We start from the raw sequence: 23,988 nt of genomic DNA on the forward strand, positions 1-23,988 counted from the left end.
GCTGTTCAAATATAGAAGGGAGCTGCTTCATTATTCTGAGCAACCCACAACAACCTTCAGTGGCCCTCAGCAACACTTGTGTCTGAACACTCACGCATCAGGCAGAAGGGTGTGTATACAACATATCCAACTTTCTTCAATCAAATAATTTGCCTACAAGGGGTGCAATGATTACACCATTTGTTACAATTCACAATACAGCTCTCATAGTACTTTTGACAAAGCTTGACAAAGAAAATAAATAATAACTTAAAATCCGTCAATTATTCTGTTAGGTATAAAATGTGTAAAAACTGTGTTTCCAGTTTCACCATTCTTAGTTTTTTAGTTTTGCAAAACACTCGAACGAATAAAATAAATCACCAGGTTTTTGAAGCAGATCCTTGGCTCCATAAAATTACACTGAATAATAAATGCTTTCATAAGAATGTCCTCATGAAAATAAAGAACACATGTCTAACCTTGGTTGGACTAACATTACCTAGAAACCTTAGGCAGCCATAAATCATAATTTCTATAGCAGATAGTGGTGAATGCTGCTGTTCAGCTGCCTTTTACAACGCAAAGTGATATTTACATGTAACACGAATGCACACACAGACAAACAGACGCAGAATCACGCTAGGTGCCTCGAAGTGAGTCAAATCTGCCAGACCTCTGTATTAAGTCTGTCCTTCACTCTTATCATCCTGTTTAAAGCCACAAAATCCATTGTTACTGGTCTATTTATGTACACAAACACATTGCCCTATTGTATACTGTATGTATACACATACATCACGTATCCAAAGATGCAGACATTTACATGCATGCACAGGTACAACTGTAGTTGTTTGCGCTGGTGTTTGGTGACAGCTGTCTGCCTGCTGTGTACATCATCACTCAACTTCCATTCTCATCACCTAGACTACACCTAGTCGTCACAGCACTTATCTGCTAAACAAGCAAACAATTTACCTCTCTCAAAAAAGCTCCACTGAAAGTGCACAATAATTGATATTCATTTCAAATTAAAAATTAAAATATGGTAAGGCACCATAACGAGAATGACAGTAGTAACATCAGTTAATTGGGACAGGAGTAGCCTAATGGCAGCACAATGGTGGCACTGTCGTTAATTTCTCTCTCATTAATATTGGACGCCCAAGCAGGAAGCACTTAAGAGGAATCGAATAGGTTGCGGAGGTGGCGATGTGTGGATGGAGTGGCTTTGACAGGAACTAAATCAGTATTCACTGTATAATTCAGTAAATAAAATGAATAAAACCAAATCACTTTCATCACTTTAGAATCAGAGGCAAAACAGTAATGTATAGCAGCATGATAACTAACAAACATTTCTACTCATACTTTATATTTATATATACTTTATACTGTATGAGTAATGCAGAGGAAACTCTCTGCACTGTATATTAATCATCATTTCTAATTCATTAGTGTGTGGCAAGTCCATGGGTCATTTAAAAACAAGATCAGAGAAAATCATATTGGAAAATTGCAGAAGCAGCTAGGCAAACACTGCAGCAGACATTCATAGAAACATCCAGTACACAGTTCAGCATCTACTTGAGCTCCCTTATATCAAGACTGCATTATGGTAAAAAATATCTTTCATGTATTTGATACCTCTAGGCCATCAGGGCATCAAAGACTGAGTATGCCTCAGCCTTTCCATGGTGAATGTGATTACAGTTGCTGTGACGGAGACCTTGTGTTAGCTGTCAATCAGCATCAGTCTTTCCCTGACAGAGAGAGCCTGCGGTAACACAGCCACACAGGGTAAAGTACTGTAATGTTGCTATCCTGAGTAAGAGGGACAAGGCCCTTAGGTAGTGCCTGGCCTGACTCTGCTATCCTGTAGTGAAACAGGTCAAAGTCACCAGAAGATAATTAACAATGACCATTGCGTTAACACTTTGCTTTTGACAAATGCATTTCCCACCTCTCTTCCTTGGTATAAAAGGCAAATATTGCAGTCAAATGGACAATGTGGCCAGGACAACTTCACTTGAGGGTGAAGGAACAAGATACAGTAGTTACTTCTGTTCATGCTATTGTATTGACAGTCCCTTAAATTGAGACTCAACCCACATGTGTTACAGTTATTTCACAGTTCCAGGGAAAAACAAAACCATGGGGGAAATGTGTCTTTTGGGCAGAAAACATGTGTGAAGTAAAATATTTACAGATAATTTAAACTTTTTTTTTCAATCTTTTCTGGTTAATTTGAGTCAAGGTTAAGTTCTATTCCTACAGGACCTCTAGAAGTTATCAAAGTTATTGCCTGAAAAGAACATGGATTCTGCCTGCAACTTCACACTAAAAGTGCTTCTATGAGTGGGAAAGGAAGGTTGGGAATAGGAAATACTTTCTTTGAAGACACAGGAATTGCAATTACTTGCTAGTTATTCCACTATATTTCTACTGTTTATCACTCAGAGCAAAACATGAATCTCTGCACTGACTAAACAATAACTGATGTTGCATCTCTAAATGATATGACATCCAAGAAGTAATACTCAGTTCAGACCATTAACCACCATAGATAGAATGCCTGTTAGTAAAAGGGAGCAGCAAATAGATGTGGAACAATAGAAGTACTGTATATTTCATGTGGATTGGAATGGAGAGAGAAAGTGGAAACAGACTGGGGCTGTGAACAACATTACATAAGATGTATGCATGTACAAGTAAAGTTGTGTATTTCTTCCTCCACCCTTTCTTTGCTCATAAAGAAAAGTCAGTAACAACAAACAATCCCACTGGACTCAATTAGCTACAGTTAAACAAATGGTGTGACTTTACTGCCCTGCCCATGAGCACCCAAATATCTTCCCACTAAAAATATACCTCTTGTGTGTGTAGGTGTGTGCAGGAGTGCATGCATGTGTGTATGTGACTTTATGTTCACACTTCAGCTGTCTTGGGATCTGCCACAGAGCTCCCTGAGCAGCAGTGTGTGCTTAATAATTAGCCTCAAATTCACCACTTCTGCGAACACAAGCCTGGTTGGCAGAGGAAAGGCTTCCTCAGGGAAAGGTGAATGCTATGAGTGACTTTCATCCACTACCCGTATTCAGTGACAACTACTGGTAAATGGCAAGGCAAATGACTGAGTGAGTGAAATTCAGATGATCCAAATTAAATTTGGAGCTGTTGAAACAGCATCTGATAACAGCATTAGCTTATAATAAAGGGTTAAAGTTAGCTTACTTTATATAAACAGCTATTACTTTCTTTTTCTTTAACAATTATTTAACCTTTCATGTTGTTAAATCTTTTGTTTTAGTAAAGAAATCAATAAAACGATTGGAATACGTGACTAATAAAATCAAACTTTGCAGGAGTATGCAATTGGTGCTTGGTGGAAGCTTTTAGCATCTAACTCGTTCTTTAAAGGGACACAAAAACAAACTACATAAATACATGCAATGGTTTTAATTTATCTAACAAAGGGATACAAACACATAAGAAAGAGATCTTCCCAATGTTTGGTGCATGCTGCTTGCTGGGACTAGACATAATGGAAGCTCAATTAGTGCCTGTGTGATCTTACAGGCTTACCATATGTTAGTAGGGGCCAAATAAATTAAAGCTATCTTGACATTGAAGAGGTTTACATTTCCTTTAGATGACAGTATACAGTGATTATTTCTAAACAAAGTGAGAGCTTGGGCAAAATATACAATATATTTCAATAAAGTTAGTAAGGTTACCTCCAGTTTAGGTTAAGTGAGCTACATAGTATCTGGTGCAAATACTAGGTATATGTTAACCTGTAAATATGTATTTTATATTTACTAAATCATCATATATGTCTTGCCAGCTATAATGATCAGATTTACCCATGGGATCACTAATGTTTGATCATCTCTAATCCAGTTTAATTCTGACAAGGAACATCAATTGCTTGGCTCTGGGGAGTAATGCACATTTAGTATTTATATTTTACTGTGTATACCCTACAAGACCTTTTTTTTTAATGTTAATAATTAATAAACTCTGCGTTGAATCTGCTTGCAGTACACAATTGTTAGGGTTCACTGTGAGGCAATACTAGGGTAAGATGGTAAAAGAAAAGTTTAAACCAAGTCTAAACCAACTTTCTGTTACATTCTTGTAATTGTCTAAAAGTCTCTTGCGGTATTAGATGAGGAAAATCTATCTGATATGGCAGCTACAGTATAAAGGGTAAAATAAGAAATGAAATGTATCTGCACAAACACTATTTGACCTTGGTCTGACCTGAATACCCTGTACCCATTAATTCACTTCCTCTCTATCCCGTCTCCTTGCTTTTTACTAATGTGTAACAGTCTCTCAGATCCAACTGCCCTCCTGTTTCTGTGGCTCTTCATCCTCCACATCTCTTGCTCAGCCTTGTTCAGTGTCCTCCTCTCACCCCTTTCATATTGGTGCCAGTGTTTTCTGTCCTGTGTCTCTGCTCCTCTGCTGTTTCCCCCCTCTCTCCTTACACCTTTGATGTCAGGACCACAGCTAAAGCCTGAGCTAATCTGCTGTGGGGCTTTCTGAGCCCTAACCAGGCCAAGGGTTGGAACCAAGAACATGTCACAGGGGCAAAAGCACAAAAAGATGGAATGAAAGGAGTGAGAGAAGAACACTGCAAAATATTCACATATAATTGCCATTACATGTATTGTATTTAAAATTTAGACCTTGGTAAGTTTTGAAAACGTTACACTTCAAGATTAATAATATTTCAAAATAAAATCACAAATGTATACATTTGTGATTTTTTTTGTATATTTTATATGGTAGACCAAGGGGACAGTAGCCAAGAAACCTGAGAGCAGCATGGCAGTAGGTATAGTGGAAGCCACAATTTATACAGCTTTTATAAGTATTAATGAAGGAATAAATACAATAGAATGGCTTACAGCAGGCCAATTAAGGATCCTAGAGGAAGTGTGTGCTGCCAGGGGAAGCATTGTTATGAAGGATGGCGAAAAGATGAAACACCAAGATGAGAATGGTATATGCTGTAATGAACTGGGAAAGAATAGATCTAGAGGAGGGAAAATCCAAAGAAAGACTGTGTCAGTGTACTGTATGAAAAAAGGAAGGATGCTACAGAGGAACTAAATATATTAGCTTTGGTGTAGCCTATAGCCAATCCTCCCATTCCCTCCCCATGGCTTCCACACCAAGAGTAGAAAGGCAGAATAATCCCTCAGCAACACTATTTATCTGCCTTGCTCTGATGGTACTATTTATAGCACATTAAAGGGGTAAAACCGCCTTTTCTTCACCTCTGATAGAAAACATAAAATATCCTTCAAAATTAAAGCTCTACTAACAGGATCAAGTGTGTAAGCAAAGGCAAGAAAAACAAAAAGGGGCAAAAAAAGAGACAGAGGGAACACAGCTCTCTGAGTCAAAGGTTATCTAGAAACATATTCTTCAAATAAAATACTACTTCTTATCAGAGAAGGCACACAAATTCATAGCCATTTAAAGGAAACAAAGTTTCTTCAAAGAGGACAAAAACTAATTTATGCTGACCCAGTAATTTCACAACAGCGCTTTTTACCCACAAAAATCAGCCAATAATATTTCACAGAGAAATCCTTGGCCTACATGAAATACATTGTGTATCTGTTGTAGCTATTAAGGCGATTCCATCATCAAGGTTAAAATAAGAAATTTAAAAATCTAACTTGAGAACAGCAGCACAGAATTATAGTGAAATATCCTCCGTGTTACTCACACATTCAATCTCAAATCATTTCTAGAAAACAGGATTCATATGTTTACATGGGGAAAAAATGAAAGAGCAATGTGTTGAGAGTTAAACATATAATACATGCTAACAGCCTGCACACATACAAACCAAGAGATCAAACAAAGCACCCCATTATGCAGTATCCTAGACCCAGGGCACGTCAGCAACAGTAATTAACATGACAGAACAGTGTGAACAAACAGAGAGGGGAAACATCCCTACAGGGCATTGTTTGGACCCAGGCCTGCAGACATGACCACTCTGCTTCCCCTACCATACTAACCAAGTAAACAATCTAATTTAATGCCTGTGTCTATTTATTTATGCATATGCACAAGACAGCAACAACTCTGCGTGTTTATACATGTATTTCTGTATTGAGCTACAGCATAGCCTCCAAAGCTGGCCTTCTGTCAAATGATCAGCTGATCCATATCATCCATGCAATAGCACACTAATTAGTCATGCTAAGACAAATCACACTGTTTTTTCCTGGTTCACTGGCCACAGCACCTTCCGTAATCCTCCGTTATCACGCAGTTGGGGAGGATAGTGAAGCTAATAACACTGTGATATTAGCAACACCGATCTGCAAGTGATAGAGCCAGGCAGCACTAGCCGTTAATTCTATCTGCATGAGCTCCAGACCAGACTAATCCATATTTTAATCCCCCCCCCGCGTCAATGTTCTCTAATCAGACCATCTAATTAAAAAACAGGAACGGTGGAAAGCAGGCGGCCTCAGTGTCGAAATAGACAGAAGGATGCAGTGTTAGTGGTATATGAGGTGCACATGTTGGTAGAGGGTGACGCTGATAGCCTGTGCTACAAGGTATGATAGAATGAACTGCACATTTGGTGTATATGAGAGTGTGTGTGTGTGTGTGTGCGCGCGCCCACTTAATCATTTCATCATTTAAATGTCAATACCTAGCAACTCCATGAAATCCACAGTAGAATAAACTTAGCATTTTCGATTACTACAATTACAAGAAACCAACAATTTGTTAATAGTTTAAAAGTACACTTTGGTGTCCTGTCACCACAGAGCTATTGTGTTTGAGCTTTGTCAAGAAAAAACTTTGTTTTGCCTGTCTCTCTGTCTTTGCTTCTGTCTCATTCTGTCTGTGGGGAAAGTGGGATTAAGAAAGATTGCAGTGCTGTGGGATCAATATGATGCTGACACCTCTCTAGCACTCTCCAAAAATCTCTACCAAGCAAAAACCCACTTACAGAGGGGGTCTAATGGATCACATAACCACCATATCACTTTAGCTTTGACTTAACCCCTGAAGAAGCAACAGACATGTCTGCAATGAGTATAGTTGGTTATTCAAAAAGAAAAATATAATAATAATTAAAAAAAAAACAATGTAATATTTTTTACAAGTTATTAAATTCTGTGGTTATTGCAGGTTATTATTATGGCTTGTGGCATTTTTTCGTGAAAAATTTAATAACTTGACATATATTGTACTCAAGATAAGATAGTATGTAAGACATTCGTGCCATACATAGTTATAATGTATTAACACAGTGCAATTATTACAATATCACAGAGCCCCCTGAAAAAAAAATATCTTGTGCGCAAAAGATAACTAATATCAAACAATATATTAATTGCATGCATACTAGGAAATAATTTGTGCACACAAGTTATTATCTTGTCTGCACAGGATAAAGAAATAAAATATCTCAGGACTTCAGGGGCTCCATATAATATGCAAAGTTATTAACATGAATTTCTGCCTAAAACAGTTTTAAAATCAAGACAGTGACTGTCCTTCTATATGTTCGACAGTGCAGCTAAGGCTTTTTATGGTGAGGGCAGACATTGCCTGTCACCCTTTGCCTCCCTACTTTTATTGATGCAGTTGAGAAGAGTGTTTATGGAGGCATGCTGCTGTGTGGCTTGTAATTGCCGGTCAAGGCACGTTCACCAGAGTTCATAAAGGTTCCTCTGTAAATATATTCAGGTTGGCCTAGTGTCACCTCATGCAAAAAAAAGACACCTCTGTCTGATGAATGGGAAGAGGAGGGGTATTTCACCGCCACTCTTAACACACACAAATGCATTCAAGGTAGCACCAGATAAGAAGTGAATACATACTGACTGTACAAACTCACACATACACACACACACGCCACCTGTCCTGCTGTCCCAAAGAAGATTAAGATATATTACACTCCAAACCAGCAAGCACGTCCTTGCTTTATTTCACCTTGCAAGTTTGCTCCTTCTTCTCTCCTGATCCATCTTTACTAGCCACAAATGTGAGCTTTCCAATCCTAAAATACAGGGAAATTTGTTTAGATTCGATTCGATTCAACTTTATTGTCATTACACATGTACACGTACAAGGCAACGTTTGTCCTCAAAGGTGAGAATGACTCAGCCCTGTCTATATGTTTCCAGGAGTCTGGAATGAGTCAGCCATTAAGACTAAAGAAACAGGGTTGAAACTTGACTGTATCGCTGGCTATATGCCACTGCAAATGAATATTCAGGTTTTTAATTTTAAAAATCAGACTAAGAGTCTTTCGTTCTGCCAGTGGGTTTGAGTTGCTTCTTCTGGTTTCCAATGCAGTTTTACTTGTTTCAGGGATTTAGTAGAAACAAGTGGCATTGTCTACAAACAGCAGATCACTCCACTAGTATCAACACAATGGTGCTTGATTCAACAAAAGCAAGCCAATTTGCATTGGAATGAAGGCGAATTATCTGACGCCCTTGGCTGATGTTGTCACGTTAAATTGCTAGTCAAGAAGGTTGTTTTTTGCAGCAGAGGCTACGTATGTGATGTGTGCGTGTGTTTGTGCTCTTTCTTCTTATATTTGCAAGTTGTTCTGTGAAAAGGGGAGGTTAGAGACAGGGACTAGCGATGTGTTGTGGTTGAGCAGTGACCCAGATCAGACAGTGACATCTCCGTCCACTCAGGGAATGCTCAGGGACAAGATGTTCTGCTGTTACTGCAGCATGCCCACACTGCAAACAAAGATCCACCTTAAATATCATTGTGTAGTTTTTGTCTATATATTTTGTTTTAATTAAAACAAAAATATGTAATGTATATATGTAATGTATTGAGATAATTTCACTTATGATGATCAGTGTTTGTCATGTGGCCAGTAAAATAGGCAGGTCTTAAGGAAGACCCATGCCATACTAGACTGTCATGCCTAGCTAACACCCTACAAAAAGGAGCTAACTGCTGCCCTCTGGTCAATTGAAGGGTTTTATTCTACCACAGGACATAAATCCCGAATTTCAGACTGGATACTGGACTACTTTAAAGGACCTGTTGGACATTGTTGCAGTGCAGTAGAACCTGTGTGTGCGCACACACAGCATTACACAATCAGATGCAATGCAATGACTTGGCATTAAAGGGCTGTGTGTACTTGTTCTCACTGCCCTGCTTTTAAAATCTAATTGCAGTACCCAGTGTCCTCTACAACAGACCACTGAGTGCACTGTGCTTTTGGCCAACTGATTTCAATGTTGCTTTTCTTCTAAGCCTCTCCTCTCAGCCCTCCCTCTTCCTTTTGGTCTATCTCGGTTAATTACTGTGATTGATTAATCGACTGGCGTGACGTCCCTCACACTCCTGTGAAGCTTAGTCTGTCGCCCCAATCACACTCTCAAAGAAAGATTGAGGGAGGTCAAGGTTAAAGGTATACAAATCTGGCAGGAAACAGTGATGTTGACCAAGCAAGGCACTCAAAATCAATTTCCATACAGCCACTATTCTCTTTTGATCACACCATAACAAAAAGCCTCTGAAGCAAGCCATCATTCTTTAGGTTAGCAGCACTTGACCCAGGAAGTGAATTAAGGGATCAAAGCGAGCAGTGAAATGAAGCATCAGTGAAAGCTGTAGAAAAAAAACACGAGTGTATAACTACTGTTTTCACAAAAGTAACAGATGATGAAAGACACAGGGAACAAGAGATTGATTGTGGTTGATCCTTGGACTTGGATCAACAGTTCCACAACTCCTCTCTGAATATAATTAATCAAATATTATAAGTAGGATGAAAGACAACACTGTTAAGTAAAGAGGACAAACAGACCCCATGCTCCTATCCTAAAAGGGTAAAATTAAGAGTTTTGGGGATTATACATCAAGAGAAAACCAGCAAAAACACTTTTGAGGATTATTAACAAATATATTTTCTAATTGTCTATATTTTCTAAATGCACTACAGTACAGCTACTGAGACATGGACATTACTTTAGTATCAAAGTAATCCCATGAGGACATGATGAAAAAAATCTTTTGTGCATAAATGACATAATGTATCTAAAAAAAGTCTTCCAATCCATTTGAAGGCCCAGGGCACCAATGTGCATAACTTCAAATATGTCTCTGTGTACAAATCATAAGCCATTAGTGCATCTGTGGGACTGTTAAAAGCGACAGATTGGATCCCAATGGTGCAGTGCTTAGTAAACACAACTAAAGGGACACCCAGTCAGGGCACCATGATCTGGGCCATTACCTCTAACCTCGTGTTCTCTGGTCTCACTGGGATGGCGGGTGAGGTAACACATGGCTGGACATGCTTACACAGACACACAGCTATCCAGGTTGCTTGCCTCGGGGGGATGCTTTATAGGTTAGACTAAATATTGCCTCGTAAATTGTTGCACTGCTGTTTTTTAACATAACACAGAAGATCATTGACAATTATTGATATGTAATGATGAAGAATAGAATGCCTTCCCTTTTTCATTTGCTGTAGTGTAATTTTGACAATATAACTGAAACAGGCTTTACCTTGAGAAAAAAAAAAAACACACACACACACACAAGCAAGCCTGGAAGGTTGATAGAATACATGGGAAAGCTTTGGCCCATTTTCGCTAACCTTGCTCTCTGTACAAAAATCCCCTCTCCTCTCCAGCTCTTAGCCTGAGCAATGTGACAGAGGGAGTAACAAAGTGTGCTGGGGTGAGCCAATCTGCAGCACGGCACCAGGTGTTGGAGATAATGTTCCACCGGAGCATTTCTTGGTGGGTGGCGCAAAGTTCTCATAACTGAAGTTTTGATGGATGGCACGTTGCAGATTGAGTCCCCAACCAAGTGCTGCTGTTAATAAATCCTGACTCAGACAAACAGACTTTGAGGGGCCATGGTGGAGAGACTGGCAAAGACAGCTAATGATCCACTGGTCAAGCACAGGCCGATAAGCCAAACTATGGTTTTAGATGTATAAAGCTGACACTGCAGAAAAAAGAAGTGAAGAATGGGGAAAAAAGACAGCAGAGCTGACCTTTGGAAATATATCTTGATAACTATTGGGCAAATTTAAATTTAAATTGGTAGCAAGCAATTCAAAAGTTGGAACCCATCGGCTATCATCTGATGATGATTTAGCCACTGGGGGCAACGGCCAATGTTTTGGGGCTTCCGGTGTAGCCAGAAGATATCCGGATAACGGATATCCGGACCAAGACTTTCTCTTCCGTGCGCTGGTCATTGTTTACAGTCCAATTAGCTATCTCGGAACCCATCGGCTATCGCCTGACAATGATTTGAATGCAGTTACATTTTAAAAAAGCTAATAAAAAGCTAATCTCTAGGATTCCAAGATTGATAAAAAGCTTAATCGTCGTCAGGTGATAACCGATGGGTTCTGAGATTGAATTTCGATCAGTGCGTTCTCCCTCTTTTGCTCACAGACTGTTTACCAGCATGCAACCAAAGCACGATCAAACATCAATACTACTCAGACTACAAATGGAAACCGGAAAACCTCAGATATCAAAATCTTGTCCCTTGCCTTCAGATTCTGCATTCATATGCAGATTCCTGTTTATAGAGATTAAACCCATTATATCCATCCAGCAGGAAACCCAACACACTGGGTAATACCACAACACATTAATCACTAAACCTGTAGATTTGATGGAAAATCAGGAGACATAATGAATCACTGCCTTGAGTGCCTTCCATATTGGTGGATAAAGGTGCAAATCTACAATGGTGTAAAGAGCTCTATTGTATGTCCACTTTGAAAGATAAAAATCCAAAAAATAATAATTTATTTAGGTTTAGCTATCATAAACATCTGCACAAGTACAGAGTCTCCACTTGGATTAAAGAAAAACAATGCTAGTAAACACCTCTTGAAAACCTCCATGAGTGTGCAAAAGTAGGCATCACATTTACACTATGTCCAACTCCCATAGATTCAAAAACAGAATTATGGAGTCTGTACAATTCACCTTTTAATAACTTTAGCAAGAACAGCTGCAGGTCTGAAAGTCATCAGCAGGGCAGAGAATAGTGAAAGGTAAAGTAGTAGATGAGTCTAGAGAGTCTGTGGTGGTAGACAGAGAAAGAATGTGTAAGACATAGAAACAGACAGGGATCTAGATCGAGCAAGAGGATGTGATAGATGCGGCTGGGATATATAACACCTCCCAGCACGATTGGGGGCTCTTCTTTTTTTTTTTTTGTCTTTGACGTGATGATCCTTGACGTGCATCAGGGCTTCATTACCATCCCTCACATCAACCATGAGACATTTCCATCTAAACCAATGTTTATCTCTGCGTAAGCTTCCTCCATTGTAAAGTTTAGAGATGTATTGTGGGCTTTTAGAAATGCACATCATCCCCATTGCAACAGACATGCAAAGTTAGGGGAATACATGAGTCAACAGTAACCACTGTTTGTGAATGCACAAATCAAAAGCAAATCTTCTGACATGCACTGCACGAATACCTTGGGCTGTGTCTCAGACTCTGGAACCTGAAAAACTTTACTGAACGCAAAGCACGCTATTCATTATCCTTAGTTTACTTTTGTTTTGGATGACTTATACGTGGGTTTTATGATGAGAGCACCACTTACAGTTGATGACTATAGAATGTATGATGAAAGACTACAGACTTTCATTAGGCAATCAGACCAAACTATCCACTCAGAGGTTTTATGACACCCAGGGAGAGAGAGACTGACTGAGAAAGATAAAGAGAGACGGGCAGAGAAACGCTAGATTCAGACCCTCCTAGACGTGACTAGACTAGTGATGTTGTGGTGAATAACCAGTAAAGCTCCAAAGCGAAACATTTCCTTTACTTCACCAGTCTGTGTTGTGAGAAACAGGCCACAGCAATGGATAAAAAAATGTATTCAACATTCACACAGAGAACATACACCCACTCCACCATTACACATTATCCATTTAAAAAAACACATCTATGCAAAGTGCCCCTGCATACGCTGCCAATACTCTGTATTCACTCTGTAATAACTGCCTTAGTGCCCAAATGTACAATAAATTATCTTTTCAAGCAGGGGACTACGGGGATCACAGGTGGCCAACCACCTATTCTTGTGCTGCCAGGCAAACAATGGTCAGAGGATATGTTGCACAATCACTGACTTCCATACACACTCTCACTGTGACTTTTTTATTACAGGAAATACTTAAAAAGGAGAGTACATCTGGCAGCCAATAGCTTGACATGATGGATGCTACTGTGGAGTCCCACTAGGACGAGTGTGTTACCATGGTGAACAGCAGTTGGCATGCACACAAAAACATTTACATACAAGTGTAAATATAAACACACTTTCATGGTTGTATGCATACATACACACCAATGCACACAAATCTGGCAATGGATCATATATATATATATATATATATATATATATATATATATATATATATATAATTTATGACTAAATCTGAGCTGCAGTAAACCCAAACTTAAATCTCATGAGCCCCAACATGAAAAAACTTTACCAATCTCTTTGAAAACAAAAAAAACAAAAGTTCAGGCATTTATCTCCACAAAAATGAAACATATTTTACAACAACTCATATTGCTGTAACTCCCATCGGAAACTAAAGAAAACAGCCCCTGGACTTAAAAAGCTGTTCCGAAGACCATTCACTCACTCTCAGGTGAGTCAACCTAACAGCCAATCAATATATATCCAGTGTTCTGTACTCTCCTCCAACAACTCTTTATCTCTTTCTGTCTCAGTCCCTCCACGGGCTGGGACAAGCTGACACATAACAGCACTGCAGGGATAATCCATATGCTAGCTAAATGTCAGTGTCTAAAGTCCATAAGGTATAGGGTTAAAAGAGAGAGGATGGAAGGCTACCTAGAAGGATCAAAACTCATTGGGCTCTCAGATCTCCTAACAGGAAGAAATCAGTTGCATTTACCCAGGGAGCTTTGTGTTGACAGCAATGGATGCATGACAAAAAAAAAAGAAGTAAAGATAACGCTCATGGGAAAAAGAGTTGGCAAAAGTTACCAGAACGGAAAATGAAGATATAAGTTTTGTTTGGGAACACTTTCTGTAAAATGGTGTGATCACTGAACTGTGATATGGCATTTTTTTTCAAATGACATTTTTTTGTAGAATCAAGGGCGTAATGCCAATATTCAGAGTGTTTTCAACTCCAGATTCAGGCACTTTATACTATTAACAGTATCCAAGGTGCTGCGGGAGTTACTTTCAACATCTCAAGGGAGCACTACTGGTAGATGAAAATGTATTATGGTGCTTTGAAAAACAATTGAGTGCCAAAGAAAATTACAAGTCAAATAGCTGTGAGTTCCACTTAGTAGCAAGCGGGCGAATGAGCATCTGGCAATTGGCGAGCGTCAGGCGTTATTTACATTGCCTCGAAGTGGATGGTGATGGGAAAGAAAATCAATGTGGATGCAAACAGTGTAATGGCAGAGTAATGTGTTCCCCTGGGCAAGCAACAGAGAAGAAGTCCTGTCAGGGTAACGCCGCGTGGAGGTGGAATGCAGTTGCCATTTTTACCAGCCCTTCCCACTGCCACATTCAATCCACATGCACATCTCAGCTCCTGAAGTCAGTCTTCAAGGCTGTCTTCTTCTGCTGCCTCTTCAGAATGCTAACTGCAGGGCCGCCAATCAATGCACTGGTTGGTACGGTAAACAAGAATGTAAGTGAGCAAGATTACATTCACATATGCAAAGGGGTGATGTTCTTGATGGTGTTTATTCTGGTTCATTCTCTTCCTCTCATAACACACACACAGACACAGAAACACACACACAACAATACAACAGGGAGCATGCAAACTTGACCTGCTTTTGTTTGAACTGTTGTGGATCGATCAGGGAAGCATGGATTTGACCCTGATCCCTGTCCTCTCTGCTCCTATTGGACCACTCAACCTGTCTGTCAGGTCTGTCTGGAACCCCCTTTTTTTTTTTTTTTTTTTTTTTTTTTTTTTTTTTTTTTTTTTTTTAGTGTTTTTACACTAAAACTTCCATTCTTGCCATTTGGTCAGGCCACGTAATGAATAAAGAATTTGAAATGAGAATCGTGATAGAAAGTAATGCATGCTTCCTTGTACAATCAGCTTAATGAGACAAGAGTTTGATCCTGAATTGGATTGTGAAACTTAATTCACAGTTAATAGCAGACCTGAAAAAGAGAAACAGCACTTTAAACTTAACCATAACTTATCCCTGTACAAACCAGTGTGATTAAATCACGTACCAGTCCAATGATATGATGAGAGAGAAAGAGAGCGCACAATCACTCAGCCCTACTGAGTAGAGGGCTTACTGAGCCATTCACTGAAAGGATGTATGCTTTAGGTCAGTACCATCATATCGCTCCACCTGACCTCTCTAATTGGCCACCAGCTGGGAAATTGCAAACCCTTCTACCCAACTATGTAGTTCCTCACTTCCACGTCCATCCTCGTCTCCAAAAGGTCCTGCCCTCCACTTCTCTCCTGTCACCCACTTTGTCTGTCCTTACCCCTCCTTGCTAACTCTAAAATTATAGATACCCAACTACTTAGATGCCTCAGAGACAAAGTTATTGTGTTGAAAATAGCCTAGTCAGTTTTTATGTTTTGTAGCAAACAGCCAACACTTTTGAAGTCAACACTGTGTGTGTAAAACCCAAGGCAGCAAGACAAGAAAAAAAATGAAACAATAGAGGCAAGCCAGCATGTCTGCACCGTGTCCTCTGTCCCTTGTGCTGCCTTCTCCTTGCAATGTGCATGATCAACTGTGACTTGCACTCTATATCGCTTGCCAATAGCCCTTCTCCCCCTTTTCTAGTCACTTTCTTCCCACTGTTTTCCCTTGCTCTTGAAGACAGTGTAGCCATGCCGCAGGTGCACAACTCGGCAACAATTGCCACAAAGATGACACACTCAGTAGAGATTTGGGCGCCCCACACGACAACAGAGAGCAAATCAAAGTCTGGGACAAGAAGCTGATGACATCGTAAAATGTGCAAAAGAAGCATAGTCAGGCTGCTGTCTGTGGTAGTCTGGGAAGCGATCAACTCTCAGTTGGCCAAGCAGAGATTCAAAGAGACTTTAATATCAGGCTACGAGGCACAATTTTTAGTTTTAAGACCGCTCAGAGTCAATCAAGTTCTTCTTGGGAAGTGTTTATGCTTAAGTACTGAGTGAATGAGTGAAACTGACACAAGTTTCCAGGGGCCATCTCACTCTAAGATGACTTCTCATATATTCTTTCTGAACCTGCTTCGTCTATCAAGAGTCTTCTATCCCTCTGTCTTTCTCTGTGTGTGTCTGTGTTTCAAGTAGTTAATAGCTCAGGCAGTGCTACCCCTTGTCCCTTCCTGTCAACTGCCTGTGGCTGTAACTTCAAAGCCTCTGTCTTCTCGTTTATCAGAACTGCCTGTCTCTACATGATCCTGAAACTAAACCTGCATTTTTATATTCAATTTAAGAAAGTGCAGTAGATTTTCCAGGTGCATCCATCCAACTGGATTCAACCCATGTATATTTTTCATGCTAATATTAGCCTTGAGTGGTAACTGAGTGAGGGAGGGAGAAAGAGTGTGAAAGAGTACATCTGTTTGTACAAGTTCTTAGAGTGCCAGCACAAATATATGGAAGTCTGGCTGAAAGTGTGAATACTTATGTGCACGTGTCCATTTGTGCCCATATGGGCTCTACTGTGTGTGTGTTTGAGTGCGTGTGAGTGTGGGTGAAACAACACTATACGGCTGGCAGTGGTAATCGAGCTCACTAATTACTTCCTGAGCTGAGAGAGTTGTCAGAGAGAGGAGGAGCTGCCACAGATGGTGAGAGACCCACATTGACACCAGGATATCCTACCTCTTCATCAGTAGAGCAGAGCATGTGTGTTTGTGTGAGACTGAGTAATTGAGAGAATCAGTGAGAGTGTGTGAAGATCGAGTGTTCAAATTACAAGTTATGAACTGCATATTAAATAAATACTTTTCAAATAATCAATTAAATCCCTCCATTTATTTTAGAAATTTTAACAATACTACCAGTAGCACTCAATTTTTGATAACCCTGATGTTTGAATTCATTCCTGTTCCTCTGTTATTCCCCAGAAACATCTCAGACAGCTATGGTGTAGACACAGTCACCCTAAACTGGCTACGTCCCAATGGACCTACCCAACACCCATCCACTTCCAACCATACTTCAACCAGCTCATTCCTTCATCTGCAAAAGTGCCTGTGGGCAGGTGGCACATCAGTGGACTCCCCTTCCCTTCCTGTCCCTAGCTCAGTTCACTCTCCAGACAAAATGCTGCAGGCTGACTACTCACCACTGTGAAGAGCCCTCAGTGCCGCTGACCTCCAGTAGGTCATAGTCGTCTTCCAGCTGAAAGTCAGAGAAAACCAGGGCAATGGTGTCTCCTGGCTCAGCCAGCACAGTCCAGGTGCAGTCAGCGTTGTTGTTGTATTCAGCTGGGTAATTGGGAGTGGTGATCACCCCACTCTGGCCCCGCAGTGTCCCGCCACACCCATCATCCGCTGCAGGGAACACAGGAGAGAGAAAGTTGTGAAAGGCTCAGTAAAACAGGGGAATATAAACAAAGATGATCACAGACGTACAGACAAATTGAAACAGTAGGAGAGGCTACGTAGTAAAAGGTTAATAAACACAAACTGCAGCGTAACTGCAACTAAAGGTCAGGTTTGACCCATAAGCAGCCATTAAAATTCTAACTGATTATTATAAGCTTTTTCAGGATCAGTACCATAGTGGCCCAAATGAAAGGCAGCACTGATTATATGAACACACCTTTTAAAGACAGGAAGCACTCACATACTGACATTCTGTCCAGTCAAGCTCTTGGAAGCCGTCAGTTTTAGGTCTGGAGAAAGTTTTTCACTGACAGCATTTTAAAGGACTTGCCATTTTCTAAAATGTCATTCTTACACTTGGTTGCTGTCTGATCCATTTCTGTGGCTAATATGGACCAACACAGGCATTACCTAAATGTATAAAATAGCAAAAAGAATAAACTAATTGGATACCGATTAAGCTCAATTATCATCAAGCTGCTAAACCACCTTGAGAAAATATCGGGATGACATACTGATAATACTGATGAGGCAGATGTAATGATTCAGCGGGAAAAATCCCCCAAACTATGTTACATAGGCTTAACTTAGTGGTAACTTTGAGGGGAAGTTTTGTCAGGAACCTTGTGTGCATTTTAGCATTTAAAAAAAAAAAAGAAATGATTTAGTTATTTCTTCTGGCCGCAAATTATCTTTTTGCCACGAGCAAAAGTGCAGATTTTTAAATTCAGGAGCATGAAAATGTGCAATGAGTTACAGCATATTGTTCCTTTGTCTGCAACTTTTGCCATAGGCCAGAGAGACACCAGTCATAGGATTTGAAAATGCCCTCCAGTGCTTTTATAGTTAGCAGAGAGCAGGGTAGAGCCTGTGATGCAACCAAATGCAATGTAGGGGGGGGAGTGATTAAATTCTGATTAATTCAGATTTGTGTTAATCAAAGCATCAGTTCCCTCCTCAGACTGCTTTAAGGAGACCATTAAATAATAAAGCATGCATTTACTGTGTTGCCAGGATAATTCCCCTGCCCAGCTTTGGATATGTTCATTATATCCAATTTGAAAAATACAGTATCATGTGATGTCTGAACTGCAATTCCTTTGCTGAATTTGTGGAAATACAGGCTTTAAATATTGTCTGTATACATGTACAGTGTGTACTGGTGAACAGAGGGGACACATCAAAAGAAGTTTTTAATGACACTTCCACAGTATTATTGTTCGTGAAATTATGTGTGTCTATGTGTGCGCGTCTGTGTCGGGGTGGTGTGGGATTCATTAGTGGGTGGCCAGTTAGATGTGTGTGGTGTTCCAAAGAGGGGAGGAGGAGCTCAGAGGTGCCGGGCCCTGTCTATCATCCATCCTACCTGTCACCACGGCAACCCCCCTGAGGGAGGGCAAGGGAGTGTACGGACGAGCGGAAACTTGTGAGGTGTGAACTTGAATAGGAGGAAAACCACGACAGAAGTGCAAGAAGAAGGGGATGAAGAGGATGACAGGTGACAAGCAGGGATGGGTGAGAGAAAGTGCAGAGGGAGGGTGGACAATGAGGAAAGAGAGAGATGGCGAGAGGGGTGACAGGTGATTGTTGCAGTGGGAGTGACAGGAAGTAGACAGCAGACAGAAGAAAAGATGAGGAAGTGCATTGATATTCCACACAAGATGGTTTCTTCACACTTGAAGGGAAGTCTCTGACTCCACACTCTCCCCTTCACCTTGACTCTCTCTGTCGCTCTCTCCTTTTTGTGGCTACCACTGGCAGATGCAAGCGCTCTACAACAACGGATAACTAAAAATGGCTATACCATGGACTGAATGAAACCGGAAAACTGAACACCTCAATGTGTGAGGTGTGCAGAAGCTTATTAATTTTTTTCCATCAGTGAATTGTAGATGTCAGGATTCTTCCCACGGCTGAACATATTTTCAGGCTGTAACTTAGGATGTCATGGTTTTCCCTAAAGTGTAAGGCGCTGCTTCGATTCCCCTGAATCATGATAACCAAGATATGGGGAAGCATAGGCAAGGCATGCAAGCTATAAAAACATTAATGTCTAATGTGCACCAAAAAACACATTTAAATACACCAAACATGCACACAGCAAAAGCTAGAAAAGTATTTCTGGGATTTGAAATGGTACAACTCAATGTGACACAACACTACTACAAATCAGAGTGCTTTTGTAATAGGTAGAATAAAGCATGTGCACACACCAAAGATAAATAGATGTGTGTGTGTGTGTGTGTGTGTGTGTGTGTGTGTGTGTGTGTGTGTGTGTGTGTGTGTGTGTGATGCTCTAGGTATAAGCAGTAACATTTAGAACTTGTCAGTAGTATGCTTTTTTCTGGAGAGATATGCTGCAGCAAAAAAGGGAGGTATAATTGTGAAAGAGCAGAGAAAAGACTGATGGTGTAGACTGTGAGCAGATTGGGGTTAAGAGAGAGTATCAGAAACTAAATAAAAGAGTGATGTTAAATCAAGTGTACTGATGATAAGTGACATAGTTTGTGCAATCATAGCTAAGAGAACAAATTGATGAGCATAAAACAGGAAATGTAAAACATTATCTGTGCCATCAATGGCTGGCTATCATCTATGGCCCCACAGTTCTGGCACGTTTGCCCTCTTCTGAGTCCAGAATGGTGACTGTGCCAAAATGTTCTCCCCCGCTCCCAAAGTACAGCCTGAGTTCTGCTCTTACACATATGGGCAGGTTCTATAATTGGAGTCACATTAACAATACACTTGTGCATTATGAAGGAGCACTCAGGTGTACACATTGACTTTCATGTGGCACTGAGAGACCTCAATTAATCACACGGGAAATTGCCAGTTTCTAAAACTTGTTGGTGTGTAATTTCTGCTGAAATGGTTGCATAATCACATCCTTAAGTGAATGAGCAATCTTTTCTTTATCATGAAGGAGTCTGGGTGGACATGGAGGAGGAGAATGAAAGAGCTGAGTTTGGGTCTGAACAGCAAATTGTTAGTGAATTATGGAGAAAGGACAGAGGGAATCGGACATGACAGAGTTGTTGACAGTTTCTTACATACAATGTAAGAACAGATTACGAAATGCATACATAATCATTTTGCATTTAGATGAGGAGTACAGGCATGTGTCTACATGTCATCGGGTGGATCGGTGGGGACTGTGCTGGAGCGTGGTGCCCAGCCATGTGTGCTCCTATGTGGGCTTCCTGACTCCCGGCCTGGATGCAGATGGCACAGTGTCTCAGCACTCTGCTCAGCAGGCACACTGACACAAACCGTTGGCCACATGGGCACAGCAAATGGACATACAAACAAACTCAAAATGTTTCTGACATGTGGATGCATTTCAGTTGTGTAAGAATTCACTTTTATGCAAAGCGAAATCCTGCAAAATTATGTACAATAGCATCGCATTTGCCTACAGTGAACTATTTTCAAGAACTGTGTCATGTTGGGTCAGACAACACACACTGGCAGGTGTCGCTGCCGCAGGGGTGCTTGCTAACTGTGAGGGAAGGACAACTGGCACAAGCACCTGACTGGGAGCTAACACATGAGGTCCTGTCATGGTAAATAAGATATCAGTATAACCACAGAAAACCTTGTCAGGTCATGTGGAGGCATGTGTAAATATATGTGTGTGTGTGTGGGCTTGAGGATGGGTTTTATCAATTGTTGAATAATAGACTATATAGGCAAAGTTGATTGCACTTCACTTCAAAAACAAGCTCAATGGTGTCATCTATAACACTGATTTTTAAGGTTTTCAATAAGTAAATGGATAAAATATCATGTTGACTTTAATGTGTTTGTTTTTAAACATGGAAGGACTTCCTAGTGTATGTGCATGTTCCTTAGGACACTTGGCCCAGCCATTCCATTGTCATTTGGTATAACTTAGACTTGTCATCTTTACAGTTTTACAGTTGATGCTAAAATAACCTTCCTATGATTTCACCAAATGTTTTATTTTTGTGATTAATCTATTTTTAAATATTGTTAGTCATTTTAGCAAATATTTATCAAACTAAATTTGATTATCTGTGGCATATCTCTGAGCTGGCTGTCAGCCCTTGTGGTCTAAAATTTTCTTATGAAGCAACTTAAATTAGATTTGATTAAAACATTTACTTTGTGGAAAAAACGACTTCAAGATGTAGCCTAAAGACCTGTTATGATAAACAGTTTTCCACTATCCTTCCTACATACCTCTGCAGTACGGAAGGGGGAAATCCCAGGCAGCAGTCCCCGCTGAAGTGGCAAGGCAGGACAGGGTGGTGTGACCCTCCAGCACATAGCCCGGGCTGCAGCTGTAGCGGATTTTGTCCCCAATGTTGAACGTGGACCCCTGCTGGTGGCCATTGAGTAGCTGTCCAGGATTACCACAAGTGTAGCTGGGCAGAGCTGGGGAGAGAGGTGGAGAGAACGGGCAGTCAATGAGGCAGTTTGTGGTAAAGTCTGTGGCACTGTGTCATGTTAGTACTGACAAGAGCCAGAAAATGAGGGAAAAGTACAAGAAGAGTCTGGTGAAAGATAATGACACACACACACACACACACAGCCATCTGTTCATGACAACATATCTGACCCAAGCAATGTGTGTATTTTCCTGGCTATGCTATGACAGTTCAGGGTAGTACCATGAAGAAAAGTACCATGACTGTAACCATGTAACATATATAACACTGTATATCCACTGAAATAGATATACATTTTCCTTTTTTTTTTTTTACCTTTGTAGTTACTCACTCACTCATGAATGCCATGTTGACCATGTATTCGCATGCAAATAAGTGAGCCCAGTATTGACAGAACCTTGTCTAATTGTGTGTTATTATGCAATTCAAGTTCAAAGGAAGTTCAGCCAACCTCTTGCTCATGGACCTCTTGCTTCAGTCTTGCCATAAAAAACACATGATTGTAGCTTCTGTTCCCCTTGATGACATACAGTAGAACAGCTAGGCATATAGTACATTGGCTACAAATTATATAGGTGTGCAGTGGGTAGATGGTTTTGATCTTGCTGCATCTCAAACAATAAATCCTCAGAGTATGAATAAAAGTGCCATGATCAAACATCCATTACATACACACACAGACACACACGTGTACTCTGTCATCCAGCTTACAGTCCCAGTCACACACTCCCACACAGTGAGGGAGCCGGCCAGAGCATGTGCTGGACTTTGGATGAAACTCAGCCTCTCCACAGGGACTGGGCTCAACTCCGCAGAGGACAGAATGGCTCCTATACAGCAACACAGCTTACTGGCACCTCAACATCACACTCAATGCACACTTGCTTCCCTATCGGATGTCTCCAGCTTCATAATTTATTACAAAAGATTATAACATTTCAAAAGCAATCAACTTATTTTGACTGCACCGCAAAATGATTATCTTAACAAAAAAACTAGCCCCTTATTCAGTCCAGTTTTAAGATAAATAAGGTTAAGTAAGACTCAAGACTAAATGACATGTTGGGATGCATGGAATTGTCTTTTTCTTGTTAAAATACTGTCTAATGCAATAGTCTTTTTTAATCTTTTTATTTTCGTATGTGTCACACACAAAAATGCTTTTATGTAGACTTAATTTAAAGTTTTTTTTAAAAAAAGGTCTTTTTGTTCTCTTTGTTTTCATTTTTCCCCTTCCTGAACCGGTACGCTAAAACTTCCTTACAACAAGGTCTAACAAGGACGGATCAATCATTTCACCCAACAGTGCATTCCACAGAGCTTGAGCTGTGGAATTAACTGGCTAGTAAATAAACAGACTGCAAACAGTTTGTGTCCAGTCCATCAGACAACAAACATGACCTCTAAGTTCTTGATTTCTAATGTGGGTGTGTGGTTACCCCTCACAAAGGTTACCTTAGCTGTGAAGCTGAGACAGTGTAAGAGTGGAGTGACACTATCTGTGACTATTCCTGTTCATATTTGGCAGTCTATGTCCATAGATGGGGTGGTGAAGGCTTTACAGATGACAGAGATGTCAACAACAAAAGGCAGTGTACCGCTGTCTCACCAATACACAATTTTCTTCCCCATATTTGGAAAAGGCATTATTGCCTGACACAATACAAACTAATAAAATAACAAATGTATGAAAAAAGTTTCTCTTACCCAGTATGTATATGATGTTTGTTATTTCAAAATTAGACTGTTTGTACAAGTATTAAAATTTGTGTTTGTGTGTGTACAGGGATTCTGGGGGTAATGGACTTTTGTTAATTCTCACTATAAAAAAAATATGCATTCTGCATTTATGAATGTCTTCCTTTAAATTCATTTTTGATTAAAAAGTCAGAAATGTTCTAAATGGCTAACACAGTCCAATGCTAGCTTGTTTTCCATGGATATCCAACCTAAAATATACAAGCACAATGTAGCCTCAATC

The 23,988-nt window shown here is 40.2% G+C and overlaps 1 protein-coding gene across 1 annotated transcript in view; it reads right to left on the reverse strand.

The window, feature by feature from the left end:
- Positions 1-23,988, reverse strand: part of csmd2 (CUB and Sushi multiple domains 2) — a 232,329-nt gene that overhangs the window by 143,028 nt on the left and 65,313 nt on the right. Inside the window, exons 4-5 of the mRNA XM_044171930.1 lie at positions 21,799-21,993; positions 17,334-17,541 (exon numbers count right to left, since the gene is read on the reverse strand). Of these exons, the coding sequence (XP_044027865.1) occupies positions 17,334-17,541; positions 21,799-21,993 (403 nt within the window). The remainder of the gene's footprint in view (positions 1-17,333; positions 17,542-21,798; positions 21,994-23,988) is intronic.

This window comes from Siniperca chuatsi, linkage group LG17 (assembly GCF_020085105.1).
Source record: "Siniperca chuatsi isolate FFG_IHB_CAS linkage group LG17, ASM2008510v1, whole genome shotgun sequence".
Lineage (NCBI taxonomy): Eukaryota > Metazoa > Chordata > Actinopteri > Centrarchiformes > Sinipercidae > Siniperca > Siniperca chuatsi.